At 40.8% G+C, this 24,375-nt stretch overlaps 2 protein-coding genes across 5 annotated transcripts; one reads left to right on the top strand and one right to left on the bottom strand.

Annotated features, from left to right (window-relative positions):
- Positions 1-1,509: 1,509 nt before the first annotated feature.
- On the top strand, positions 1,510-23,560 carry Tau (microtubule-associated protein tau). Of its 4 annotated transcripts, XM_071779519.1 has the most exons (10): positions 1,510-1,569; positions 7,964-8,097; positions 9,555-11,475; positions 12,068-12,108; positions 12,219-12,366; positions 12,643-12,854; positions 13,031-13,216; positions 14,223-14,264; positions 14,915-15,076; positions 19,345-23,560. In XM_071779519.1, the coding sequence occupies exons 2-10, from the start codon at positions 8,035-8,037 to the stop codon at positions 19,945-19,947; spliced, it is 3,378 nt and encodes a 1,125-aa protein (XP_071635620.1). In that variant the 5' UTR covers positions 1,510-1,569; positions 7,964-8,034; the 3' UTR covers positions 19,948-23,560. The 4 variants fall into 4 exon arrangements, with proteins under 4 accessions (XP_071635620.1, XP_071635619.1, XP_071635621.1 ...); XM_071779518.1 differs by lacking the exon at positions 1,510-1,569 and having other exon boundaries at positions 7,529-8,097; XM_071779521.1 differs by lacking the exons at positions 1,510-1,569; positions 19,345-23,560 and adding an exon at positions 16,093-18,368 and having other exon boundaries at positions 7,544-8,097.
- On the bottom strand, positions 20,916-24,177 carry LOC139813798 (cyclin-dependent kinase 2). Its single transcript, XM_071779549.1, has 5 exons — positions 23,765-24,177; positions 21,904-22,099; positions 21,546-21,818; positions 21,255-21,458; positions 20,916-21,179 (listed from the first exon to the last, which is right to left on the bottom strand). The coding sequence occupies exons 1-5, from the start codon at positions 23,878-23,880 to the stop codon at positions 21,069-21,071; spliced, it is 900 nt and encodes a 299-aa protein (XP_071635650.1). The 5' UTR covers positions 23,881-24,177; the 3' UTR covers positions 20,916-21,068.
- Positions 24,178-24,375: the final 198 nt, after the last annotated feature.

The following is a 24,375-nucleotide window of genomic DNA, read 5'->3' on the forward strand; positions in this document are numbered from 1 at the left end:
CATGCAAGGGTGCGTCTCTGACTTCATTTACGCTAGCAAATATTATGTGCGAGAGATAAGCAGGACACTAAAACCATGCTTCGACATAAAAAAGCACGATCGTAATTCCAGATGGGAGTTCGAGGTGCGTTCATACGCTCCCTAGAGATAGCGGAAGATGACGGGCACTTCTCGCAATGACGCGCGCAGAATTCGCGAACACCTCGAGTGAAAGCATGAAATAATGGAATAATTAGATAGTTTGTATTGGAATGCAGCTTTCGCTCCCTCCCCCCCTTATTCGCAATCATCGGAGCAACGTCTCGATTGTTGGAACGCGTCCTAATCGTTGGAGCATTTGGCACGCTTGCTTTATCGAGCACGAATCCGCAGCGCGGTTGGGGCGACGCGACGTGCCGCGGTGAATGTCCCCGAATGAAAAGCAACGGCATACTCAAATGCACGTATAATCTTCCGCAGAATGGAAGACGTTTCTAAGATCGTTTAAGTATCCAGTCGCGCGTCTGACGTCGCTTGCTTAATTCTTAAATAAATAAAGAACTTAAATATTATATAAATAGAGTTCCTGCATATGCATGTACAAAGGCTCGTCAAATTCTTTCGCCCTCCGGATATAGATACATATAGGACCATGTTGTTAAAAAATTGCGTAGCAAATTGCGACGAAAGGGAGCGACGGATGGGCGCGAGAACGTGCATAATTTATCGATAGATTGTCTCTCGCGGATCCGCCTTGTACATAGCAGACATCGTCGAGTGGGTAGTGGCGCAGGGTAAGGTTGAGTCCGGCTGGGCGTTGGAGCGCAGGAGCAGAGGAACACGGCAGGACAAACGGACGTTCAGCGGCGCAAACGTGCCGACCTCCGCGAGCTCCGTACGTTCTTTGCCGAAGAGGCTTCCGCAGGGTATTCGCGCGAGCTTAGTGATTCATGAACCGACGTAGATCGAAGAGGCTCGACGAAAGTGAAACCGACGACGCCAGGTAAGCTGACCTTTTCGACGGGACCAGGCCGCGACGTCGTCCGACAAGCCCAAAAATAATCGTAGAATACACCGAAACGAAGAGCCACCTCGCCGCAGAGCTCTTCTTCGCGTCTGTCCATATTCGGTAATTGCTACTAGCGTGTCTGCAAAATCGTTATCATCTTCGGCGAGATAAGAGAGTTATTTTGACGAAGCACGTTGCTCCCTTTTTCGATGTAAAATTTTCGTCTTGATTGTTTGATCGGGTGTGTGATCCGCGCACGGAAATCGCGTCTTCCAGCCGTTTCAAGGCGCACGATGTCTTTGACCGGATAATTAAACGCGGTATAGTTCAAGAGTTTCATTCGAGAATTTGAAAGCCGGACGACACGTTGAATAACATCAAGCGCGTTACTTTCCGGTTCGTAAATGAGGCTAAATGACACGGATGACCTCTTGCCCGCGCCCGAAAATTAATTGAGCTCGTGGGTGTTTTAGACCCTAAGTAGCCATGCATTAAAAGTGACGTAAGCTTATCGTGTGTACGAGCAGGAGATAGTGCATTGGAGTAACGCAAGCCGCTGTCACAGTCACTGTTCAATCGTGGTAATTATCAAACGCAGTCAATCTTGCCATCGAAGGAACATCGCTTGTGCAATTCGTAGATCTTGCTGCTCAGCAAATTGTTCCTAATTGACCGCTCTACACGAGGATACAAATTAATAGTTCAATCACATATCGTAGCAGTAGCCGTCGTAGACATGTTACGCACGTAGAATATTTACCGCATTAAGCAACTACACGCGTACAATAGTACTGTCGCTTTAGTCGATTACGGTAAAAGATTCTCTTCTCTCGAAGCTACATACTTCACTTTTATGTAAATTAAGCGGCACGATAAAATTGTATCTTAAAGTCGCTTAGAAACATAGAAATTTCCATAAAATTTTGGTGTAAGCAACTGACACATTTTTTCTTGTCACTTAATATTCGGAAACGTAACTGCTGTGGAAACTCCCAGTGATGCAACGAAAGTTTCCAGAAAATAAGGGAAGGGTAGAAGGCGGCGCTGAGCGTTCTCAATTATAAAATCAACTGAAGGCTTATTTACTTTTATATATATGTATATCTATCTGTAACAATATTTTTTGTTACAATAAAGCTTTAAAACACTCGATACTCCCGAATAATAACAGTTGCAGTAATTATTAAAATCAAAATGGAAATAATAATGACTAATAAAGAATACAGATCGTAATAATCACATTGATTAGATGAAATAATAATAGGAAGCGGTATATATGTTCATGTTGAAACACATTAATTAAAATGCAGAATGATTAAGAGCCTGTATGAAACTTTATGTAAAGAGCGTAAAGTAGCCCTCTCGTTTCTCCGTCAAAAAGCGTGCTCGATAAAAGCGTCTTAAACTATTACGGAGGCACTGCTGAAGGGCTGTACCAGGTGCGTCTACGAGCGGAATTTTATTTCGAAAGCCGATCGCATCACATTGATTATCGACCAGTACCAGTCTCTCCGTTGGCACTCGAACCTTATTCAATCCGGCACTTCTTTCGTGACTTAGACGGCACGCACACGTATCGTTACTATCGCCACCTCAAGATCGCGGCCATCTCTGTTTCTTGTGTTTTTTTTTGATCGAGGAATAAATCGTATCGCGCTTTCTCATGGCCGTCGAAATGGAAGCGCGATGTCTCTGGCTTTCCCAGGAACGATTACTCACGAAAGATCTTAATCGACCTGAGTTTCATGTTACTGCATTCGTTTTATGTCACTTGAGCGTCGTAATTTTTTGCCGGTTTACTACTTACAAATATCCGAGAAACGATATTTCAAACGTGACATATCGTCGTGGCGAATGTGGCGATTCTTACCGGAATTTTGAACTTTAATGCAAGTTTTTCTATCCATACGAATCTCGTTGGCGAAAAGCTCGTAAGCCAGGTAAATGGGTTAACATCCAGGAAGCGTTGTTGCATTTTATCGATAAACCAACGCACGTGACAATTGCAGGCCTGCCGCAGGTGATTCAAAGATGTCGCGATAAAAACCCACGTCGCGATAAACTATACTATACCCTTGTGAAGCACTATCGAGCCGTTATCTGTCGTTACCCCCTCAACATGTACTTTTATTTTCGCCAAAGTGTCGCTCGTAAATTTCAACGATCCGTGCAATGAGTCTCAATTTTCAAAACTTTCCTACGGGCGAGGTACGAATTTATGCGACTTTTTATTCCATTTATTTGCTGGAACATATCTTTGTCTTAATCAAATCTAACAGCGCCGGTTGTACCATGCAATGTTCCACAATAAGTGAGCGCAAAAAACCTATAATTAATTGAGCCATCCCCGAGCGTATGATTCAGCGTAAAAATGACTCAACGTGAAACGCGAGCATAACGTGTAATTTATTACGCAAAATGTGTCATATTTTTATTTCAGCGTAACCCAAATTCTATATTTTCTTTCTTTCCTTTCGCACTCGTCTCACAATACTGCGAGCACTATTTATAGAACATCGATAAACATTACGTGTTACGATGGCGTTGCGATAACGAAGAATAATTTTTCTCATCGTTAGTAGCAATTAGTCGAATGAGTTCCGATCGCGTACAGCAGCGATGACATCGAAAGTGCACTTACAGGGGAGTGACGTGAGCGAGGTTTTACGAGCTTCTTCTTTTTCTTCCTTTTTATTTGTCGCTGCGCCAGGAAGACTCGGTAGGAAAATTGCATTGTATTACTTGCCATTCGATGACCCGAATGTAGGTCTCCTCGCAGAATTACCAGGCATTGCGTGAGCTCGGGGGTATCGATCGCGTGCAATCGACAAAAAATCAAAATTAGCGCATGCATGTCTCACGCGCGAAACGTCCTCCTTCGCGAAGAAAAAAAAAGAGAATGGTATACACCGCTGACAATAACAGAGCTGCTTCGTGTCTATAGCATTTCGGGATTAACCGAATTGATCTCTTTCGTATTACACGTGGAAATAAAATTATGTTACTTGAAATTAATTTGAGTAATGAATAGCAAGATAAATAGACTTTAATTTTCTTAAAATCAATTAGAAGTAAATTAATCGAGACGCTGCGAGCGTTATTGTAAGTCATTAAATGCATTAAAAAGATATTATCGTAATTTTTCCTCTTTAGTTATAAATTTATTTTTGTCATAATATTTTTACTTGATTAATATTTGCTAACTTTTATAGCTTAATTAATTGTGTCTAATAAAATTATTATAGCGCGTCACAGATTATATATCGATAAATCCGATGTGTCATCAATTAATTTAACGACTAACTGCGCAACAGTGCCGAGACTCAACCTTCCACCTTTGATGGAATATCCTATTTTCCTGAACTTTGGTTTTAATAGGAAGGTTTGTGCTACCTCGTATTACCTCGTATCGCATCCATGATCGTTCCTTTAATTAAAAGCCGGTCGAAGTTTTGCATCGCGCTAAAATCGAGGCCGATTTGGTCAATCGAGCTTTGACGAGCTTCATCTTCTCCCTTCACGGGGACGACGGGGAGTCCACTACCCTTGTTTAAACGCGTCAACTTAGTCATATTATATGACGCATCCATGTGTGCACACGTGAACGACGGAGTCGAACACGCTCACCGGGTCGGATCAATAACTCTAGGAATGGGCACTTGCCGGCTGGCAAAGCTGCTCTGTACGGAGCAGCCCCTGTTTCTGGTCTTCCCGTCGGAAATGAAAGCGGAAGTGGCCGACGTAGCTTAGGAATTCCACCCGGACGTATTCTCGCGATACCTCTCACGTAAATCCACAAACTTGAAAAAGGAACGGTCGCATCTTCTTCAAGAAATAGATCGAATTTTACTTTTACTCAGAAAAATGGGTCTATCAGACGAATATATCTTTACATAAAATTTTGCAACTTTGAAGACTCATCGTGCAGTATTGTTCTCCATTTTGGAGACCTTTGATTATATCGTAACAAGAATGTATGTATTATATTAAAATTAAAATTACTAAAATAAATTAAAATAATTATTATTTTTTATCTTTGTGCTCACCGATTTTTATGTTTTTTAACTTAATATATCACACTGAAGATGGTCTGATAATAGAAACGTGAGTAAAGTATTATTTTAATTAAATATTACGGCACACGAACACTGTTGTGGTTTTATGCTCCCTTTTTTATTTGTTAAAATGATTAGATGAAAATCATATTTATTAGAATGTTTTTATTACTACATGTATATATATTTTAGCAAGTATTGTTATACATATAACAAGAACATATGTTTGATAAAACGTATGTATTGAAGTGATCTGATGATATGCCCACCAATCTGAATTTTTAGAATATGCAGTAATCACGATTGCCGGTCGTAATCACCGGCAGTAATCACGATTGTCGTAAAGCATAGGTACACGATCTGACAGAATGAATTGCTTTCGCTGGTGCAGTTATTTCTAACGATCCGGTATATCGGCCACGTGTTTGCTGTGATAGAGTTTCCGTGAAGTTCCCACCGTGTGTTATAGATTCCTCTATCCCAATAATATAGTAAAAAGAAATGAAAATATATTGGACGTAAATATTTTTTTGGAAACCGTCGTACTTTTTGAAAGAAAGTTCGGGAGAAGGGCAAAAAAGAGTCTATGTATGATATAAATATATATATTAAGAATAATATTGAAATGTCTAGATGATTTTCGCACAAGGTTAAATGTAGATAAAATCTCACGCGATACACGTAATTTATGTTATACCGCCTTCTACTAAATGTGATTTTATTGGGCACTCCAGGCCCGATTATACTTTATGCGTGCGAAATATTATATTTAAGGTTTATTTCGTGTCTCCGACTGGCTTAATTACTCGCAGCTACGGTGACGTGATCAACCCACAGGTAATTTGATCCATCTCTAAAGTCGCATGCCGTAAATTGAAAGTGAAATTCATAGCCGCCGCGTTTCGCGAAAGCTTTTATCTCGGTCAACAAATTACTCCTCCCTAGAAAATCATTTTTAATGAAGTTTATTTCCAGAATCTGACGACACTTTCGGATCTGCGCTCTTTTAAGTTGATATCCGTGTATATATTGATTAAAATAAATTTTCCTGTTTGCGCGACAGAAGATTATTATATTTTCAAACTGATACGTAATCTATGGTAAATATCACGAAGTAACGTTCCACATATGTGGAACGAAGATGACAAAAACATTTGCTTCGAGAAAAAAGGTCAATGCCGAATCCGAATGCAAACTCGTGGCTGACGTTGTACAATAATGTCACAGCATAATGATTAATGGAGCGATGAGACCAAGAGAAACGACACGTAGAACGATATATAAATTGCAACGATACATAAAATACGAAAGAACGAATAGGATCGATTTCGATTTGGCGATTGCAAAGGGGTAATTGTTAGGCCCGTTCAAGGGGAACGTTGCTCCTTTAGTTATCGTTTCTGAACACGGGACTTCTCGTCTCGCGGAGTAATTTCACGATGTTGCTCGCCAAGGTTAATCGACGTCGATCTACAGCAATACGATCTGTTTTGCCGTTTCGCGCCAGTTATGGTCGCTCGCGTGTCTTCCTCCGTTTATGTTCAACTCTCACAACCACTTTTACCTTCCGCTCCTTAAAGTCTACGCCGGTCGAAATCACGCTTGATCGTACGCAGTTAGTTGTGATGTATCGTACGTACGAAGGCTTGTACTCAACGTCTGACAATTGGCCGTTCGTTCCTAATGTAAGAATAAATTGATGGGATTTTTTAGGCAGAACGTATTTTTACTCCGGCATTCTCGAGAGTGTCGCGTAGCTAACGATATTTTAATATAATTCTAAATTTCTAAATAGAAAACTGATTTGATTTTATAAACGTTATCGAATATCTCGCGAAAATCTAGTTTGAGTAGTTTTTTCGTTTATAAAAATTTAAGAAAAAAAATACTTTTTTTGCAATAAACAGGAACAGGGAAAATACTTTTTAATTTCCATTTAAGATAACTTCAAACGCATTGTTTGATATACATTCTGTTTTTAATATCGTTGAACTGAAGTAACTAATTGATCACGCACACTTCTGTTTATTCACCGATAGAGTATCCGCACTTGTAAAAACACCGTTGGTAATTGCTGTCGGTTTGATTGCTGTAATCTCGTCGTCGTCGGCACGTAATATCTGTGGCACGTAGAGAACAGGTGGTACTTTGTAATTGTAGGCTATCGTCGTTGCACGTATTGTAGGATATTTATATCGAAGTAGACACATATATACAACTGTCGAATACCTATATCATATTTCGGTTATGAATTATTCATAATATTTAAATGTCCGAGACTTTCCAAATATTCTGATGTGAGAATAAATTATGTGCCTCACGTATCACAAAGTTTATCTAAAATAATGAATTGATAAAATCTAAATATTACAAAATCTAAATAATACAATAGTAGAATATATTATACAATTTTTCTCTGTTAGTTTCTTCATCGGTAAATTTTATATTAATTATTAATTTATCATTGCAATCAACATTTATTAAGTTTCCTGTGTTGATAGAAGATTAGTCTTTTTGTTAAATAGCAAACAACGATAAACACTATACGCCAATAATTTTGTATTATAAAATAACGTAATATAAATTTCTTAGGTTGGCTAAGATCTGACCTAGTTTATTAATTAAAATTTTTTTCTTTCGCGTTTTTCTCACGTTCGGCGTAAAATTTAATACTGAAACAACTTTTCATTAGCTCGCTTTTGGTACAAAGTGTATTTTCTTCTGGCACACCTCCGATGTTTTCTTCGCTTTTATCACGTGCATACGTCGTGCACACGTAAGGCAGTGTCTCTAGTAGTACGAGACAAGGATAGTCCTCGTCCGACACGCTGCGACATTCATTCACGTAGCGTACATTGATGTCGATCGCTTGGCTAGTGAACCTTCATGAAGACTCGCTGGTCACATGTTTACGCAACAGGTTTACGGGGGAACGTATTGTCCGAGGCGAGGTTGAGGTATACCCCATAAGAGTACGTGAAAGAAATTGATATGGACTCGCAGGAAACCGCGAACAGCGTGGCCGAACCTGCTTCGGGCCACGGAGAAACTATGGTAAGCAGCATAGGACGAGGAGTTTACGTAGATCGAAACACATTCAACCATCATTAAACAAAGAATCCATGACGATGACAGAGATCATATCTTTATTATATAAATTCTACATCTATTGTACGTTATTTAATTAATTCTAACAAATTAATAAATCTCGCCATAAAAAATTCGTGTCATAAAAATTACGAATTTTTTTGGAAGAACAATGAGAATTTTGCCCGCAAACATAACGTCGCTCGTGGCGCATCCCTCGAAGCGAATGGATCGCGGTGGAAGCCAAGTCGTTCGTGGCTCGATCCCATAATGAGCCAAAAGTAAAACGGTGGCAGGCACGGTGGAAACGGCACGGCGAGACGTCACCGACCCGCATTATCAAAAGATCGATAAACTCAGGGCCACTATTTTCACGAATTTCGACTCCCGGTTAGAGACTGTAGCTATCTCGCGGTTTCTACGTTGTTATCGTAGAACGTTTATACATTTTATTGTCGTGCGGATTAGCCGGCAACATGAAATGTGTCGCGTTAGAAACTAACGAAATTGAATTGCGAAAATACTGATGACGATGGTAAACAATTGCTAGCACGCGGCGCGGCGCCAGCAAAACGCGCCAGTCGAAATTCCATAACGAGAAAGTCAACGGTGGTTCTGCGTCGGAAGTTAACGGCTGTAGGATAATGCAGAAAATTGAGTCTGCGCTCGCAATTTGAATCGCAGCATGACGAAAAGATCGATGGGACCTTAGGTCAAGGTTAATACTGTCGATCACAATTTGTGCGCCTCGTTGCACCGATAGCCTTCGGTTTCGTTTCTTCATGTGCCAATGTCGAGATTAGGAATCGTATTGTAATCGCGTCGCGAACGTTTTTCTTGCCAAATCATTAATTTCAGGTCTGACACGTCGAATTAAGATATCATAATTTATTTAAATTCGTCTAATAAAAAGAAGATAAAATCAACGTTTAAACGAAGGAAACTTGGAATAAATTGAATATATTCGTTCTGACCGCTTTCAAGTAGAGATCGGAATTCAGATCGCTGAGTTCAGATTTCGACATCAGAAACGCACGAATATAATCCATATTTGTTCACGACAAATAAAAACGTGACTATTAATTTAAGCTGATGATAATTATGTCTATAGCATTAAAAAGTGATTTCACCAGATTATGACATCTCCAATTCCCTGCGTTTTAATCAAATTATGACGCACCGCAGTCATAAAAATGATGTATTTGGCTAAGGCAAACAGCCCGACATATCATTAAACTTGCAAATATAAAATATTCGACACCTTTTCAAATAAAAGGACATAAACAGCTTATGATGTAATGCGAATGTACCAAGCTATTTCCAAGTTTATCTGTTCTCTGTCAAACTGATTTATCATAGCAGACTCATCGACGAATACACATATTTCCGCACGGATGTACGCGACACATGCTATTTTTCCGCAGGTGAAGCCAAACGTTCCTTTACCACCGCAAGGATTTCAGGCGCGACCGCAAGGTCCCGCTCCGTCTCCTAGAAATTCGATAAATAATGGTCCCATAGGCGCACCTCGACCGGGACCACCATTACGGCGATTGGACAGCCGTTCCTCTCTAGGTCCACCGCCGGCCTCGGGTCAGTTTGTGCAGCTTAGACCTTACGGTCCACCAAGACCACCGGGGGGCTCATTCCCTCCAAGGTCGCCTCAACCCGGCCAGCCTCTGCCTCCGCAGAATCCGCTACTACCCCCGAATCAACGTTTCGTGTATTCTCCGGGGATTCGAGGTCCCCCGCCGCAAGGAGCGGGAGGTCAACGGCCACCCTTCGTCGTTAACCAACAGGCGTATCAGGCGCAGCAACAGCACCAGCAGCAGCAACAGCAGCAGCAGCGAGGTGGCAACGATCCGCGATTTCAGCGACCGGACGTAGCGCCTCCTCAAAACGAACTGCGACGACCCAGCCAAGAATCCGTTTTCCCGCGACCGTTACTGAGAAATGACTCGTTGGTGAGCCTACAGCGGCAGCATCTTTTGTCGAACGAGGAGATCAAGCAACCGACACGACCGCGCATTGTTATTGAGAAAATGGCGGACATCAATGAGACCCCCGGCGCGGGTCTTGATAAACCGGAGGGTTATCTGCAGAGAAAGAAGTCCGACGTTCGCGAGAACGGCGAGAATGACGACGACGACGACGTCGTGATGGATAACAAGAAGTCGCCGCGACACATTGGCGACGGTACTCCCGAGGGACTGGTGAACGGCTCCAAGTCGCCTTCAACCCCGAGGAGAGTCGATGACGCTAGTAGACCTACAAGCCGACCGGGGACGGCCACTATCGAGGATAAGACCGAAAAAATGGACGACAAGCGAGACATCCCCTCAAGACCAATTTCTGCTAACATCGATGATACGGCGACGCTCATTTCTCAGAGCAGACTATCCTCCGCAGTAAATAAAGAGCAAAAAAAAGAGGAACAACCCAACAGCCCGTATAATACCGAGAACGTTGAACAGAGCTTGAAGACTCCTTCGAAATCTTCGGACAATTCGCGATCAGCCACTCCATCTCATCTGGATACACCTCAGAACGCGGAACAGGATCGAAATCCGGATAAATCGCGTTCCAGCACTCCGGCCCGACTGGAGCCGCCTGGACACGCGGAAGGAGAATCGAAGTCTCCGGTCAAGACTCCGGATAAGTCGCGTTCGGGTACCCCAGCCGGTCTGGAATCCTCCGGAAATGCGGAACAGGAAACGAGAACGCCGGAGTCGAAGACGCCGGATAAATCGCGCGCGAGTACCCCGGCTTCGCAGTTGGCGCCGTCACCGAATACGGAAAGAGAGCCGGGAACCGCGGCGAGAACGCCCAGCAAGTCACCTCGAGCTGGGACAGAATCGAGCAACAACGAGATCTCCGCCGAGCCGGATAAACCCTCCGAGAATCCGCATCGCGACAAATCCGAGGACACTCTGCGAGTGAAGAAAGAGTCCAGTAGGCCAGCGTCATCGTTAAGCTCGACGAGCGAGAAAGGCGGCAAATCACCGAAATCCCCGAGGTCGCCCACGACACCGGGGCACAGAGACAAACCGTCAGAGTTGATTTCACCGAGATCGCCCGAGGGTGTAAAGGGTTACGATAACGGACAGCAGAGAACGCTGTCTTCCAGTCATAGTCCTCGACTACCGAAATCACCCGTCGACAGCGGGAAACAGACAGAGGACGGGAAGAAGAAAACGTCCTTCGTCGAAGACTCGGTTGAAAAAGCGATGGGAATGGCGAACAAGACATCGACAGCGTTGTCGAAGCCCACCTCTCTAACAACTAAAACTCCACGCACGAAAGCAGACGAGGAGAAGGCTGAGAAGAGAGCTGCGGAGAAAAAAGGTCGTTGCGCGCTAGCGCGCAAATTGAATAAAACAAAACGGAGATCCCGGATTCGTTTGCTTCGCGGATATTAATTTGGTTGCATTCGCTCACTTTTTAAAGATTCAGAGAGAAGCTATTTCCACCCCTCCAGTCTCTCATCGAAAATTCGATGTTATGAGATAAATATAAAACTAATTTCGCAAAGAAGGAAGTTCTATTTCTGTTATGACCTGTCTAGACCAGAGGATGATCCCACTTGTGGCTTATCCTAGTGAGTAGTGTACATTTTGTTTCACGCACGATATGCATAATGCATCATTTATCCTTGTTGTTTACCGAATGTTAAACATGGAAAAGTGATGCATCATGCGTGAAACGGAATGCATCATAAGATGAGCCACAAGTAGGATCATCCTCTGGTCTAGACAGGGCATTACAGAATATTCAAAATTTATGTAAAATAAATCGATGAGTTTAAAAAAATTGAACTACTCCGATATTTTCGAGACTCTTGAGACTTTGCTTCGGTGCGGCACGCGATTTTTATATATGCATGTATATCTTTTACTGATCATTATGATATAATAATATATTGTTTTTTTTCTCACAGCGTTCCAAAACGGTAGAGGAAGGGAATTGCAAGTTAGCGGGGTAAATACCTTAATTTACATCTATCTTTTTATATCTCTCTTTTCTTTCTATTTTTATATACGTTGTATCAGAAATATCTCTTTCCGATAAATTGAAATTGTTCTGAATAGGTGGCGAGTACGAATGGAGATGCGGAATCGCCAACTAAAATGTCTAAGGACGCCGACAAAAGATCGAATGCCGGATCGCCTACGAAATCCGCTAAATCATTACCGCGAACTCCCGACACACCTTCGTCGACCGCTCAAGAGAAAAAAAGTAAGTATTTCTTGTTCCGTATTAGCATTAGTTAGTTAGATCTCTATTTTGCGTAGGGAAAAAAAATCTAACATACGCCATCAGCGCTAAAGTATTTGGTTACTATATCCTTAACGTTGGTCCTTTCGTTTCATATAAATAAAATTGCGTCTCTTTTACATCGCTGAGAAATCGGACTGAATGCCATAGAAAGAATTAGAGTAAGAACAATGTTTAAAAAATCATATTACATTAACGTAACGTGCGTCCAAACGATCTTGTCTTTTAACCCCGCAGAGCTGCCGATGAATAAAGTTCAAGTCGGCGCTGCGCCCTCCCCGAACCTGAAGACTGTACGATCGAAGATCGGCTCCCTAGACAACGCGAGTTACAAGCCGGGCGGCGGTAAAGTGAAAATTGAGAACAGGAAGCTCGACTTCGGCAGCAAAGCGCAACCGAAGATCGCCGCGAAGAACGAGAAATACGCGCCCAGCGGTGGCGACAAAAAGGTTGATCCTTTTCGACCCCGGTATTGAATTAATCATCCTATTGCCGATACAAAAAAAAATTATTCCCGCGTTTCTTAGAAAATATCTCCCATCAGTTATAAAAAAATATCATCAAAAGATCAAGAAGAAAGTACATGTCAAGCATTGTTATAAATATCATCAAATTTCAATCACAGATCTCCCAAGTGAAACTTCAATGGAATGCCAAGCCCAAAGTGGGCTCCTTGGATAACGCAACTTACAAACCGGGCGGTGGTGACAAGAAGATCGAAACGGTAAAACTCGACTTCAAAGACAAGGCGAAGCCAAAAGTCGGATCCAAAGACAACGCGAAGCACGTTCCCGGTGGCGGCACTGTCAAGGTGAAATTCGTTAAAGTACTACGTATCTGCAACTTGTAGTTCAAAATCGATTTTTACTATAAGCCAGTTACATACATTTTTCTAGTTAATCTAGTTTATTAATCAATGTTGTTACTTTTCTGATCCATTCCTGCATACAAGCAGACATTGAATGAGATTCTTGGCTAATCGAAATCCTTAGTTCAAATATAAAATATTGTTTTCAATTCTAACGACGCTTTGATTAATATTAGCACGGTCATGTCATTCTCTGCCTCGAGCAATTAACTCCGAAAGAAATTATTAACAATCTGTTGCATGCATTTATATGTATGCGTTTATCACATTTATATCATTAGTACTTTACCTTTGACGTTTAATAATTAACTAAATGAAGTCGAACGATAAAGCTATGTGTTAACTGTTATAGAAACTACGTAAGTTCTCCTCTTCACACAAATATTATTTCTTCACGATTCACGGATGGCTGATTCGGTGACAGAAGCTTAATTGGCGTAGAATCCATTACAAATGCAATGTGCTCGCTTCGTTCATTTTATGTCACAAAAATATCCGAGATAATTACCCAGTAATGCGCTAGTCCAAATTTCATTGCATGCGGAATGCTGGCATAGATAGTAAAATATATATATACATACATACATCCATTATACATATATTCCGAAAGAAGTTATTAGTTTTGAAAGAAGAATGATGATCCAGCAAGGGAACAGCTATATGTATTTTGACCGTTTTAAATCAGAATCAATAATTTCAAGTTGTACATGACTTTGCAGACCAACCGTTCAACTTGGAATTATTAATTCTTCTTTACAATAGTCCGACATTTCTAGCGAAGAGGAACGTTTGTTGGTCCGACGAGCGCGGCATCGTTAATTTCGTTAAAACCCGAATCGAAAAACACTTGTCACTGGAAGCCGCAAAACCCAATTGTGCAGCTAATTCGTCCACGCATGTGTTGTCTATTGTCATTATTAACAAGCCATTGTTATTTCTTGATGTTCAGTCGGCAACTCCGCCAAAGACACCGCAGGAAACGAAGAACGACGTAAGTATATCATACAGCTAACGAAATAGCGTGCAAATTAGGTGTGTCACGTGTCGCTTTCTCTCTATCTTCCTCACTCCGCTCTTTATCCATTTTGGACGTCTTCGTCGTCTGATCGTGACATCATGATTGAAATTAATTTCTCGTACTTCGTCAAAATCGTGGAGGTAAAATAAGTAAAGCGAAATTAGTAAAACGAGCGTGTACGACCGCACACATCGCCTAACATCGATATTTCCGCACTGGAAATCGCTATTTATAATCAGCGTGATAGATTAACCAGTTTACCTTCACGATTTACGAGATACGAAAATGTGCTTATCATCACTTTGCAATAAAGTGGTAAAGTTCTATCTATATCGCCGGATATAGACGTGAGTAAGTAAAATGTATGTTGGATGGAAGATATAAGCATGTGTTTCTGCATGTTTCCAAATTTATTTAGACTCTTGATCAATTCTACTGCTAAATCTAATTTTATTGACAATATATTGTAATAAATATATTCTATTATCGTCTATTCGATTACGTGAGAGAAACAGAGAAAAAAAATTCTATTTTTAGCTTTTTATTCTTTCTTTCCTCTAGCCGCTTATCAAATGGGATTTTATTGTCAAATAAATAATGCGGTTCGTCGTTTATTTTCCTAGATCCCGACGCAAAAAATAGATATCAAGGCCGAGAGCAAAATCGGTTCGTTGGACAACGTGAAGCACAAGCCGGGCGGTGGCGACAAAAAGATTTTCAACGACAGGGATTACCTTCGGCAGACGAGTTCCAACGTTGAGAGCTTGAACGGCAGCGGGTCCCAGGTATGATGTCTCTTCGTAAAAGTCTTGAGAATAATCCCGTCATGGGAACTTCGTTGCTTCTCCTTTGAGAACTTTTACACGACAGAATCTCTGGCGTGTTCTTTCGCAGAAGAACTTGTCGCGATGACGAAAAGTTCCAGTCCAGTAACTTTACTTCTCGAGATTTTTCTCAATCTAATATCTGCACCCACGTGCTTGAACACGCGTCGCACGCGTATTCGTAATGCCATACACAGCACATTCAAACATTGATCCGCATAGATAAATTATTATCAAAAATTAAATATATATATACCGATGAAGTAACCCTCGAAATATCGTGTTGGCCAACTTAGAAATTTATTTAAAAAGTTCTTTGATAAAATTAATCTCCGAATTTTATAGACATAAAAAAATCATTTATTTGTCAAATGTCATGATATTTCATAATATTTCTGACCGCGAAGTATTATAAAATTATAACGGCTTCTATGAACTTGGGGGAAATTCTTTCTTTAAAAAATTTAGCGGGACATAATAATATTATTTGTTGACTATACTGATTTTCTGCTTTGTTCGAATCCGTTTTTATAAAGTGATGCTTTCTTCTACTTTTTTACTTCATCTCTTTTCTACTCTTCATATCATGTTTTCTACCAATTTGAACTATATTTCTGCTGGTTGTTACCTGCGCCTATCGTAATTACGCAATTGCGGTCTCCATATCGCAGATATTAAGGGTTATTACCCCGGCGCCGTAATTATTACGATTAAACTTAACGATTAATCAGAATAAGCCGCATGAGATGGGAAAATTTGTTTTATGGGAAAATTTTTTGTGAAACGCTGTCTGAATTATTAAAATAACGTTTGATGGCAATATTGGTGGAATGCTAGCCTGTCGCACAGCCTATGAAAGGGTTAATGTGCATTAAAAGATGGACATTTATTTATACTTTACTCATTTGTCAGTCGATTTATTCAGTTCAGCAAGGATGCCGCAGGCTTAATCCTGATATCGTGTCTTGTGCCCGCAGAGCCCCGTGCCCTCCGGCGCGATCACCGATGGCAAGAACGGCCTGCCAGCCTCGGACGAGAACCTGAACCAGGAATGCTAGGTCACGAAAAGTCGGCCGATAGACCCGCTTTAATTATCTCATTTGCATGTGATTAATCACGTTTTATCCATCTAACCCCCCTTTGGAGGACGAAACGAGCGCTGTCCTCGCGCGATCGAGAGAAACATCGAGGCGTATACGGCGCACGGAACTCCTCGAAAGAAAAAAGGAGGATCGCGATCGATATTTCGCATACGCAAGCGATGAAATTTGCGCGACGGGCCAATTAAATCGACGAGCGAGGCAATATAATACGTTCGCGTATTATTATCATGTTGATTTGTTATCAAGTACATACAAGGCGAGGTTTCCGGGTATCTGCATCCGTGTTCATAGCAATTTTAATTATCTTTAGAAAAATTAAGCAAATTATTATGCGTTGCGTGAAAACAGAATTAAACACGCAAATGTGGCATGCGAGAGAAGCAAAAAAGAACTGAGAAAAATATTTCATTTTTAATATATACAGACATAAAGAAGAAATGGATTTGAGAAATAACTTCCACGCGCATATAACACATGGAAGCTCTTTGTCTTTTTAAGCGACAGTTTCCTCTATCAAAGATTTCTGTCACGTTCGTCTTTGCGATTTTCTAAATCATTGTGTCGACGCGTTTCTCATGCGCCCTCGCTACGTAAATATTAATATTTGCGAACTATCGACTTTTGATACGCATTTGTGCCATAATTGACATGTATCACGACTGCAATTGAACTCTTTCATGCATAAATTTAATCTGTTCCAATATATCATAATAATCGCTTAAGAAAGTTAAGCCCAACAATGCGCGTGAAAATAAATTCTATAAGATAAACGTATCGACAGAGAATAGAACAAAATATATATAAATGTTTAAATTTTTCTTCAAATTCTTTATATTTACAATATTGCTAATTTAATTTCGCGAGTGTACAACTGTCTTATTTAATTTGTCGCTAGTGTCTTATTCGCTTTCGTATTATCTGTACGTAGAGAAGATTCTAATGAAAGTACAAAAAATCACATAAACCCGTGCGTCGTTATGAAACATGTGCAGAAAGAACCATCGCGTCCTCTCAGGGGGAATAGACGTTAGACAAACGCGCGTACATTAATTTCCGCCTGAGGAAGTCCTAACAGCCGACAATCCCTCGACATCGTGCGTACGTTGCATTTCACCGGAATTACGCCGGGGAACGTCATCTCGAATATAGTTAATTCGCGAACGACGATGCGTAGCCATCGTTCACGTGTTGCAATCTCCGACACATGGTGGAATTCTAACGATTTCTAAGGAGACGGAAGACTAGACAGGCAGCAATCTCGATCGACACGGATGAATCGTAAGGGAGCCAAGCATTGCACCGGCGTCAATTAATCGTGGATAACTTTAGCTTTTTGCACCATATCTATCACTGTAGCCGCGGCCACGATACAGAAAGGGTCGCGAGGGATGAAAGGGTCGTTATATCTCAGAGCTTTATACGCAGTTATCCAGGATTAAGTTAGGTGCAACACGAGATCGCGAGGGACGAGAAGAAAAGTGCCAGAAGAGCCATGTAACGCGCGGGTGAATCGCGACAGTTTCGCGCGAGGCACACCCGCCAGGTACATCGGGCTGATTAGAGAGATTGCGCTTAGACGACAGGACATACGAGATATTCGTGTAAACCTTATTGTAGATACGTAATCAATACACACACACACACACACACACATTGCATCCCATGAGTATATATTTAAAATACCGCTGGTGCGAAAAAACAGCATCGGGAGACGATCGGTGATGGCGTGTTCGTTCAACGGAAAGGAGGGATCGATGGTGGAGAATGCGTGCGACCACGCCAAAAATAAAAATCTCTCACTTACGTCACTACACTACCTTAGGTACCTCGTGCAATTTACACATCACTAAAAAGAGAGAAAGCGAGAGATAAGGAGAAAGAGAGAGAGAGAGAGAGAGAGAGAGAGAGAGAGGAAGATATATAACACATTATTTACACTGTATTGCTTCCACATGGATTATTAAGAGATAATTTGATTCAATTAATGTACTGCGATATTTCACGGAGACAGAATTAACGTTTAGATCCTCGTAATTGTCACAAGTTACCACTTCGTACGAACGCAATAGTGTAACTACGCGCCCGCAGCGCGTTCTGCATTAGAATCGCTCTGGAGAGGCATTATAATAATATTTTTGTTTTTAAATTTATATTTGTTCTTTGTTTCTCAACACCCACATCCACCCCCCCCCCCCAATTTTCTTGCTGAGGAAGAAGTGGCTGCATCTCCTTTTAGCTTTATAAAAATTTATCTTTGTTCATCTTTATAAAAATACATGTAGAACGTAATTACTTAGTCTCATTATATAAATACCAAAGACAAAACCTGCAGCAAAAGACATGCATAGTCGTCGTCATGCGATAGGTAACATCCAGGAGCAAGATTCTTTGATTATACTCTTTTAGGGTCTATTAAAATCCGTCTGATCTATTCTATTAAAAAATTGAAAAGTAACTGATGTGTGTGTGAAGACTTATACCACTTGTATTATTTCAGAGAATTATTAAAATTTCTGCCTTCAGAATTAGGCGTTAAATTTAACTCTCTTCTGTTGGAGGAACGTAAAACAATAAATGTAAATAGGTTTTTCAAATTAGATCTGTTAAGATTAATTTCTTTTCATATCACATTTGGAACATAAGGATTAGATTGAAACACTGTATCAAACACTAGAAACTCGCAGGCTTGTCAATTAAAAATTAACCACTTCGTGTAAGAGTTACAATACGAAGATTTAGTATCGACTTAGTAGAAACGACCCTGAAACTGATTCCTGCTGCAGTTTTAGCACAAACACGAATGGCTCCTCAGTCCTTCCTTATCGATATTCTTATCAACTAGACGTATTTAGAAAAGTTGCCATTAAAAGGATAATACGCACAGCGTTGTACCTCACCCTCACGTACAATTCACTCAAGGTCCGCAAAGCATCGCTACCATTCACCGCCTGCCAATCAAAGGTCAGTTTGCACATACAGAGTGTAACAAAGGGGTGCATCAAGTATTACAGCTCGCTAAGTAATCAATGACGACGACATTACTAGATGCACCCAATATATATTATTCAACTTATTCTATCGTTGAATATACTTTTATAAACAAATGATCGTTGCGATTCTCCCCAGATTCAGACTTCCGTGGAGGATGATCCGAACGATTCAAAGACCAGCGACAACGAGATGCCTCAACCGCCACCCTCGACGCCGACCAAAGTCCGTGGCGCCGTGTCACCCTCGTCCGTCGTGACACCCCGAGCTGTTAAAAGCGGGCTGGCCAAATCTCCAGACGCCACGACGGCGACGCCCAGAGGGCAATTCACGCAGGAAACGGGGGGTCCGACCCTCGCAAACGGACGGACGTTCAAAACACCCTCGCCAGATGTGACAAACAGCAAAGGCACGCCGAAGGGTCGCTCAGCGAGGAGGTCGCCAACTTCCCCGCGTCCACCCAGCAGTTTACGCGTTAGATCCGCTGGCGATGAGTCCTCCCCTGGCACACCTAGAAAACCATCCCCTGGCACACCTAGAAAACCATCTCCCGGCACACCTAGTAGAATATCTCCCAGCACACCGAGGAAAACTCCGTCCCCCAAGGAGCTGCGTCTTCCGAAACTCGCGTCTTCGCCGATACCGCAAGAAGCAAGTCCAGCGGCTGCCGAAACTCATTCGAAAATTACTTTACCGAAGTTGATCGAGCCATCCTCGCAATCCGCCCGAATGGCGTATTAGAGCTATCGAATCAAAAAACGCGACGGGCTTTCTGGCACTTTAAGACAGGATGCCACAGACTCCTCGCATGTTCTCTCATTTGCGATTAATTTGAAGTTCAGCTTTTCTTGGCAAAAATTTAATTTCATTCTGCTAGTTACAATTATTTTATATTCAACTTTTTAAACATCTCCATTAAAATCAAATTCAGAAATGAAACACTGTTCATAACTTAATTCAAATTTCATATAAATAAAAAAGTGTTGATATCAATAAATAAAGAACACAATTTTTTCTTAATTAATTCGTATACAAATATAAAAGAACCACGAACTCTGGAGCATCCTGTTCATTTCATAAAAGAAAGAGTGCAAACTAATTAGTAATTTAGAGAAAATAACAATAGGAAAGTCATAACTACACTTGCTAGAGCAGATATCTTCTTTTTATTGACGAAGCTATTCTTAAGTAAAAATAAATTTTTTTATTCTAGATCAAATTTCAACCGAATAGAAAAGATTGGTTCGAAAATAAAATAAAAATTCGAGACAAAACGAAACAGGGACTTGTCTTCGCAAGTCCTATTTTTCCAACTAAATCCACACATAATTTCCAACCTCGTATCTTCCATATGTGGAAGATTAATAGGTGTCGGAAACATGTTCTTCAAATATCAATGAATTTACGATTCTATGTTATGAATGATTATATCGTTTTACTTCGTCATTCTTAGGCCACAAAAATTTCTCGATATTTGGACATTATAAATCACGCATTTTTTAAAGATATTTTTTATATAAGCTTGATAATGATTTAATTTATACTTCTTAATGCCACGCACAATTTTCGAAAGTATATATAAATAAAAGATATATCTATATATAATTATTGAAAAAATATAATTGAATAAATTCATATTCATTGTGCAATGAATGGAAAATGAGGAAGAATTAAGGAAGGCATGGAAGATAACATTGACAAATCAAAAATTAATTTATACAAGTAAAAATATATATATTTAGACTATAGACTTTTGAACACACTCGCAGTATTAAGTTATTTCCATCCAAAATTATTTCGCATTTAAGTTTCATGTAAAAATATATAAAAATACAGCGATTCGATCGACCATAAAATCTACGTCAATTTTTCTTTGGCAGTGGAGGTGGAACTAATTTGACCCCAGCGAAATAAGGATGAGTCAATCCCTTTTTTGCGGTTATCCTCTGATTAGGATCGTACGTCAGCATTTTCTAGAAACATAAAAAAAAACGTGTAAAAAAACGCGGGCGCTTTCGCGGGGTACATAATGCTGGTTTTTCCCTTACTGAAAGTAAGTCTTTGGCATCGTCGTCGAAAGCGGGTAAAACGTCGCCTATGTCAGCCACCTCCCATCTTGGGAATCGGGACGTGTAGTCCGGAAGCTGCGACACCCCCGGCCAGATCGTTTCATCCGGTGTGCCGAGCATGCGGAATATTCTAAACAACTGATCTATTTCGGAGTCTCCGGGAAACAGAGCTCTCCTGGTTGCCTATAAAGATCATTTCGCAGAAACCGCGATTTTATCCCGATACTCAGTAGACTCAGATACAATTGTCCGCGCAATATTTTCACGTACCATTTCTGCGAATATACAACCGAGGCTCCATATGTCCAGCGCACAAGTGTACAATTTAGTTCCCAGGAGAACTTCTGGTGCGCGATACCAAAGGGTGACGACCTCGTGTGTGTAAGTGCGAACGGGTACGCCGATCATTCTGGCTAATCCGAAGTCGGCCAGCTTTATATGACCTTCTCGATCTATCAGTAAATTCTGCGGCTTTAAGTCTCTGTGCAATATACAACGGAGGTGGCAAAAGGAAATTGCTTTCAGCAATTGGCAGAGGTAGCTCTGTAACACAAACCGCCCCCGTCTTTAAAAGATCCACGCGTATAGCACGTACGCGGCGCGAAATGCGGGCTAAGATCCGCATTACCTTGACGAGAGCTGGTTCTAGGCCCCCCTTAACGGAGTCTAGCAGCTTTTTCAGGTCCTGCTGCAGAAATTCAAACACGAGATACAGATGTTTGTCGCCGTCTACGACATCGAACAATTGTATGATGTTTGGATGAGCGAGGTCTTTCAATAACGAGATCTCTCGAATGGCGGTAGACGGAACGCCTTCCCTTTCCCTGATTTAAAGCAGCACTATTTAATTTAAAATTGAGTGACTTTTTACCTGATGAATACGTTTGAAAAAAAAACCTTCATTCTTCATAGGGAAGTTTCACTCTTTTTTTTTTTAACGAAACCTTCCACTCGGAAAGTTTACTTACAAATATCTTACAGACATGTACAACATAACACTTAAAACATCAACGTTGCATCGGTGTGAGAAGACAAATATAATAATATAATATAATATAAAAGCAATTCCGTTAATCTCTGTGTACCCAAGGAAAAATATTATCTTTAGTGAAAATGTTATAATTGCAGAAGATATATCTATATATATACATAAAGTTTTTATCCCGAAAATAATCTTAACGGAACATATCTTATTAAATTAATGATTACAGTGTATTAAATAAAAAATACCAAATCAAATACCAGGCGAGCATGGCATAATGGGACAAGCTGAATAATGTGGTGCTACGAAAATTAGTGTAACGTGGCCCCCGCAGATTCAGCTGACCCCAATATGCAGATTGTTAGCAGTGTGTTAGCAGTGTGCACAAGCAAAAGCCCAGCTCATATTGCAATTCTGCAAACTGATCGCTTTTAACATATATGAACAATAGCCGAATTATTAATCTCGAATTAATTTTGTAAAGTCGCGGATGAATTACATCTTAATTTAAACGCTATTCGGATTAAATGCTATTAAATTTATAAGAATACACCATTAAAAATCTAATATCACGCCATTAAATTATTCTTATTATTTAAGTAACGAATAAAATTAATAATATGACTCACTTGTACAAAAACGCATATAATTAAAAAAATTGACAAATATAATTGTCTTGAAAAAATAATTGAAATATTCTTGCGCCTACAAGTTTCATTTAGTGTTTTTATATAGATATTATTTGTAAGTGGAGAATGTAGAATATTTTATTAAAATAGCATCGTATCAAGCGTCGAAAAAGAGATATTAATGATATATATAGCTATGGAAATTACGTTCCAAGCTAGATTAATACAAGCTTAATAATTATGTTATGAATCTACATATGAAACAATTTAAGAACATTTTTTTAAATATATAATGTATTTTCCATTAAGAAGCGTAATTGGTTAAATTAAGAGTTAGTATAATATTAATATATTTATTGTGTGATTAAATATATGAGAAAGAGAGAAAAAGAGGGAGGGGGAGAAGTACTTTTTGCATTGTTCCTATTAGTTTGATATGTAACTTACAACGACAAAAAGAATATAATATATTTATTGATTAAATATGAGAGAAAGAGAAGGGGAGAAAAAAGTACTTTTTGCATTGTTCCTATTCGAGATATAATTCAAAACGACAAAAAGACAAAGATATAGTATAAGGAGTTTCTTGAAAAACAATTAACAATTGACTCAATAATTTACTTTCATCTAGATTCTGTCAAGTTTCTGATAGCAAAATTATTGTACAAAAATTCCTTCAGAAATAAAATCCCGCCTGACTCTAGCGTCCCCCCGAGAACGCTTTTGTCGGGATGGGGGGTCGGAATCAGGTTCACCCTGGTTTACAGGGTAACATTCCCAACGGGCGAAAGAGAAAGAGACAGAAAGAGAGACAGAGAGAAAGAAGAAATTTTTTTTTTTTTATGTATTCGAGTATAAATTTACGAGGCCGCACGTACGTCTCTAGACGGATTTTCTTGAGCGCCACCAGCTTGCCGGTCAGCTTGTCCCGGGCTTTGTAGACGACCCCGTACGTGCCCTCCCCTATCTTCTCGATTTTCACGAAGTTGTCCATAACCTCAACGTTGCCGCGCTCGTCGTCGCTGCCACCATGAGCCCGGGGACGCCGCTCCTCGGCCAGGACCGCCGCCGTCGTCGTCGCCGCCCCTTCCCTCACCTTCTCCACGATCGACGCCGTCGTTGCTGCGTTTTACCCCGTGTGTCGCCGACGCGTCGGAACGTCGAGAATTAAGTGTCGGCCGACGCGGGGCCGTTTTATCGCCCGCCTGTTTATCAACACCGTGGAGCTACGTGCGCGCGGCGGCCGCGGTGTGCGCACTGTGCGCGCTGCGCGCCCGTGGTGGCCATTTTTATTTTTTTTTAGGGGGGATGGTGAGAAGAATCGATAGCGCGAATCGATGGACTCGCCGTCGTCCGACGGCGAGATCGATGGTCGTCAACCCGCGTTAAATAATCGACAACGCAACGGGGGGTGAATGAACTCGTCGAGCGTCGCGACGCGAATGTAAATAATCCTCATCGAGCGCATATCGATCGTAAAAAAGAGGGT

This window comes from Temnothorax longispinosus, chromosome 5 (genome assembly GCF_030848805.1).
Source record: "Temnothorax longispinosus isolate EJ_2023e chromosome 5, Tlon_JGU_v1, whole genome shotgun sequence".
Classification (NCBI taxonomy): Eukaryota; Metazoa; Arthropoda; class Insecta; order Hymenoptera; family Formicidae; genus Temnothorax; species Temnothorax longispinosus.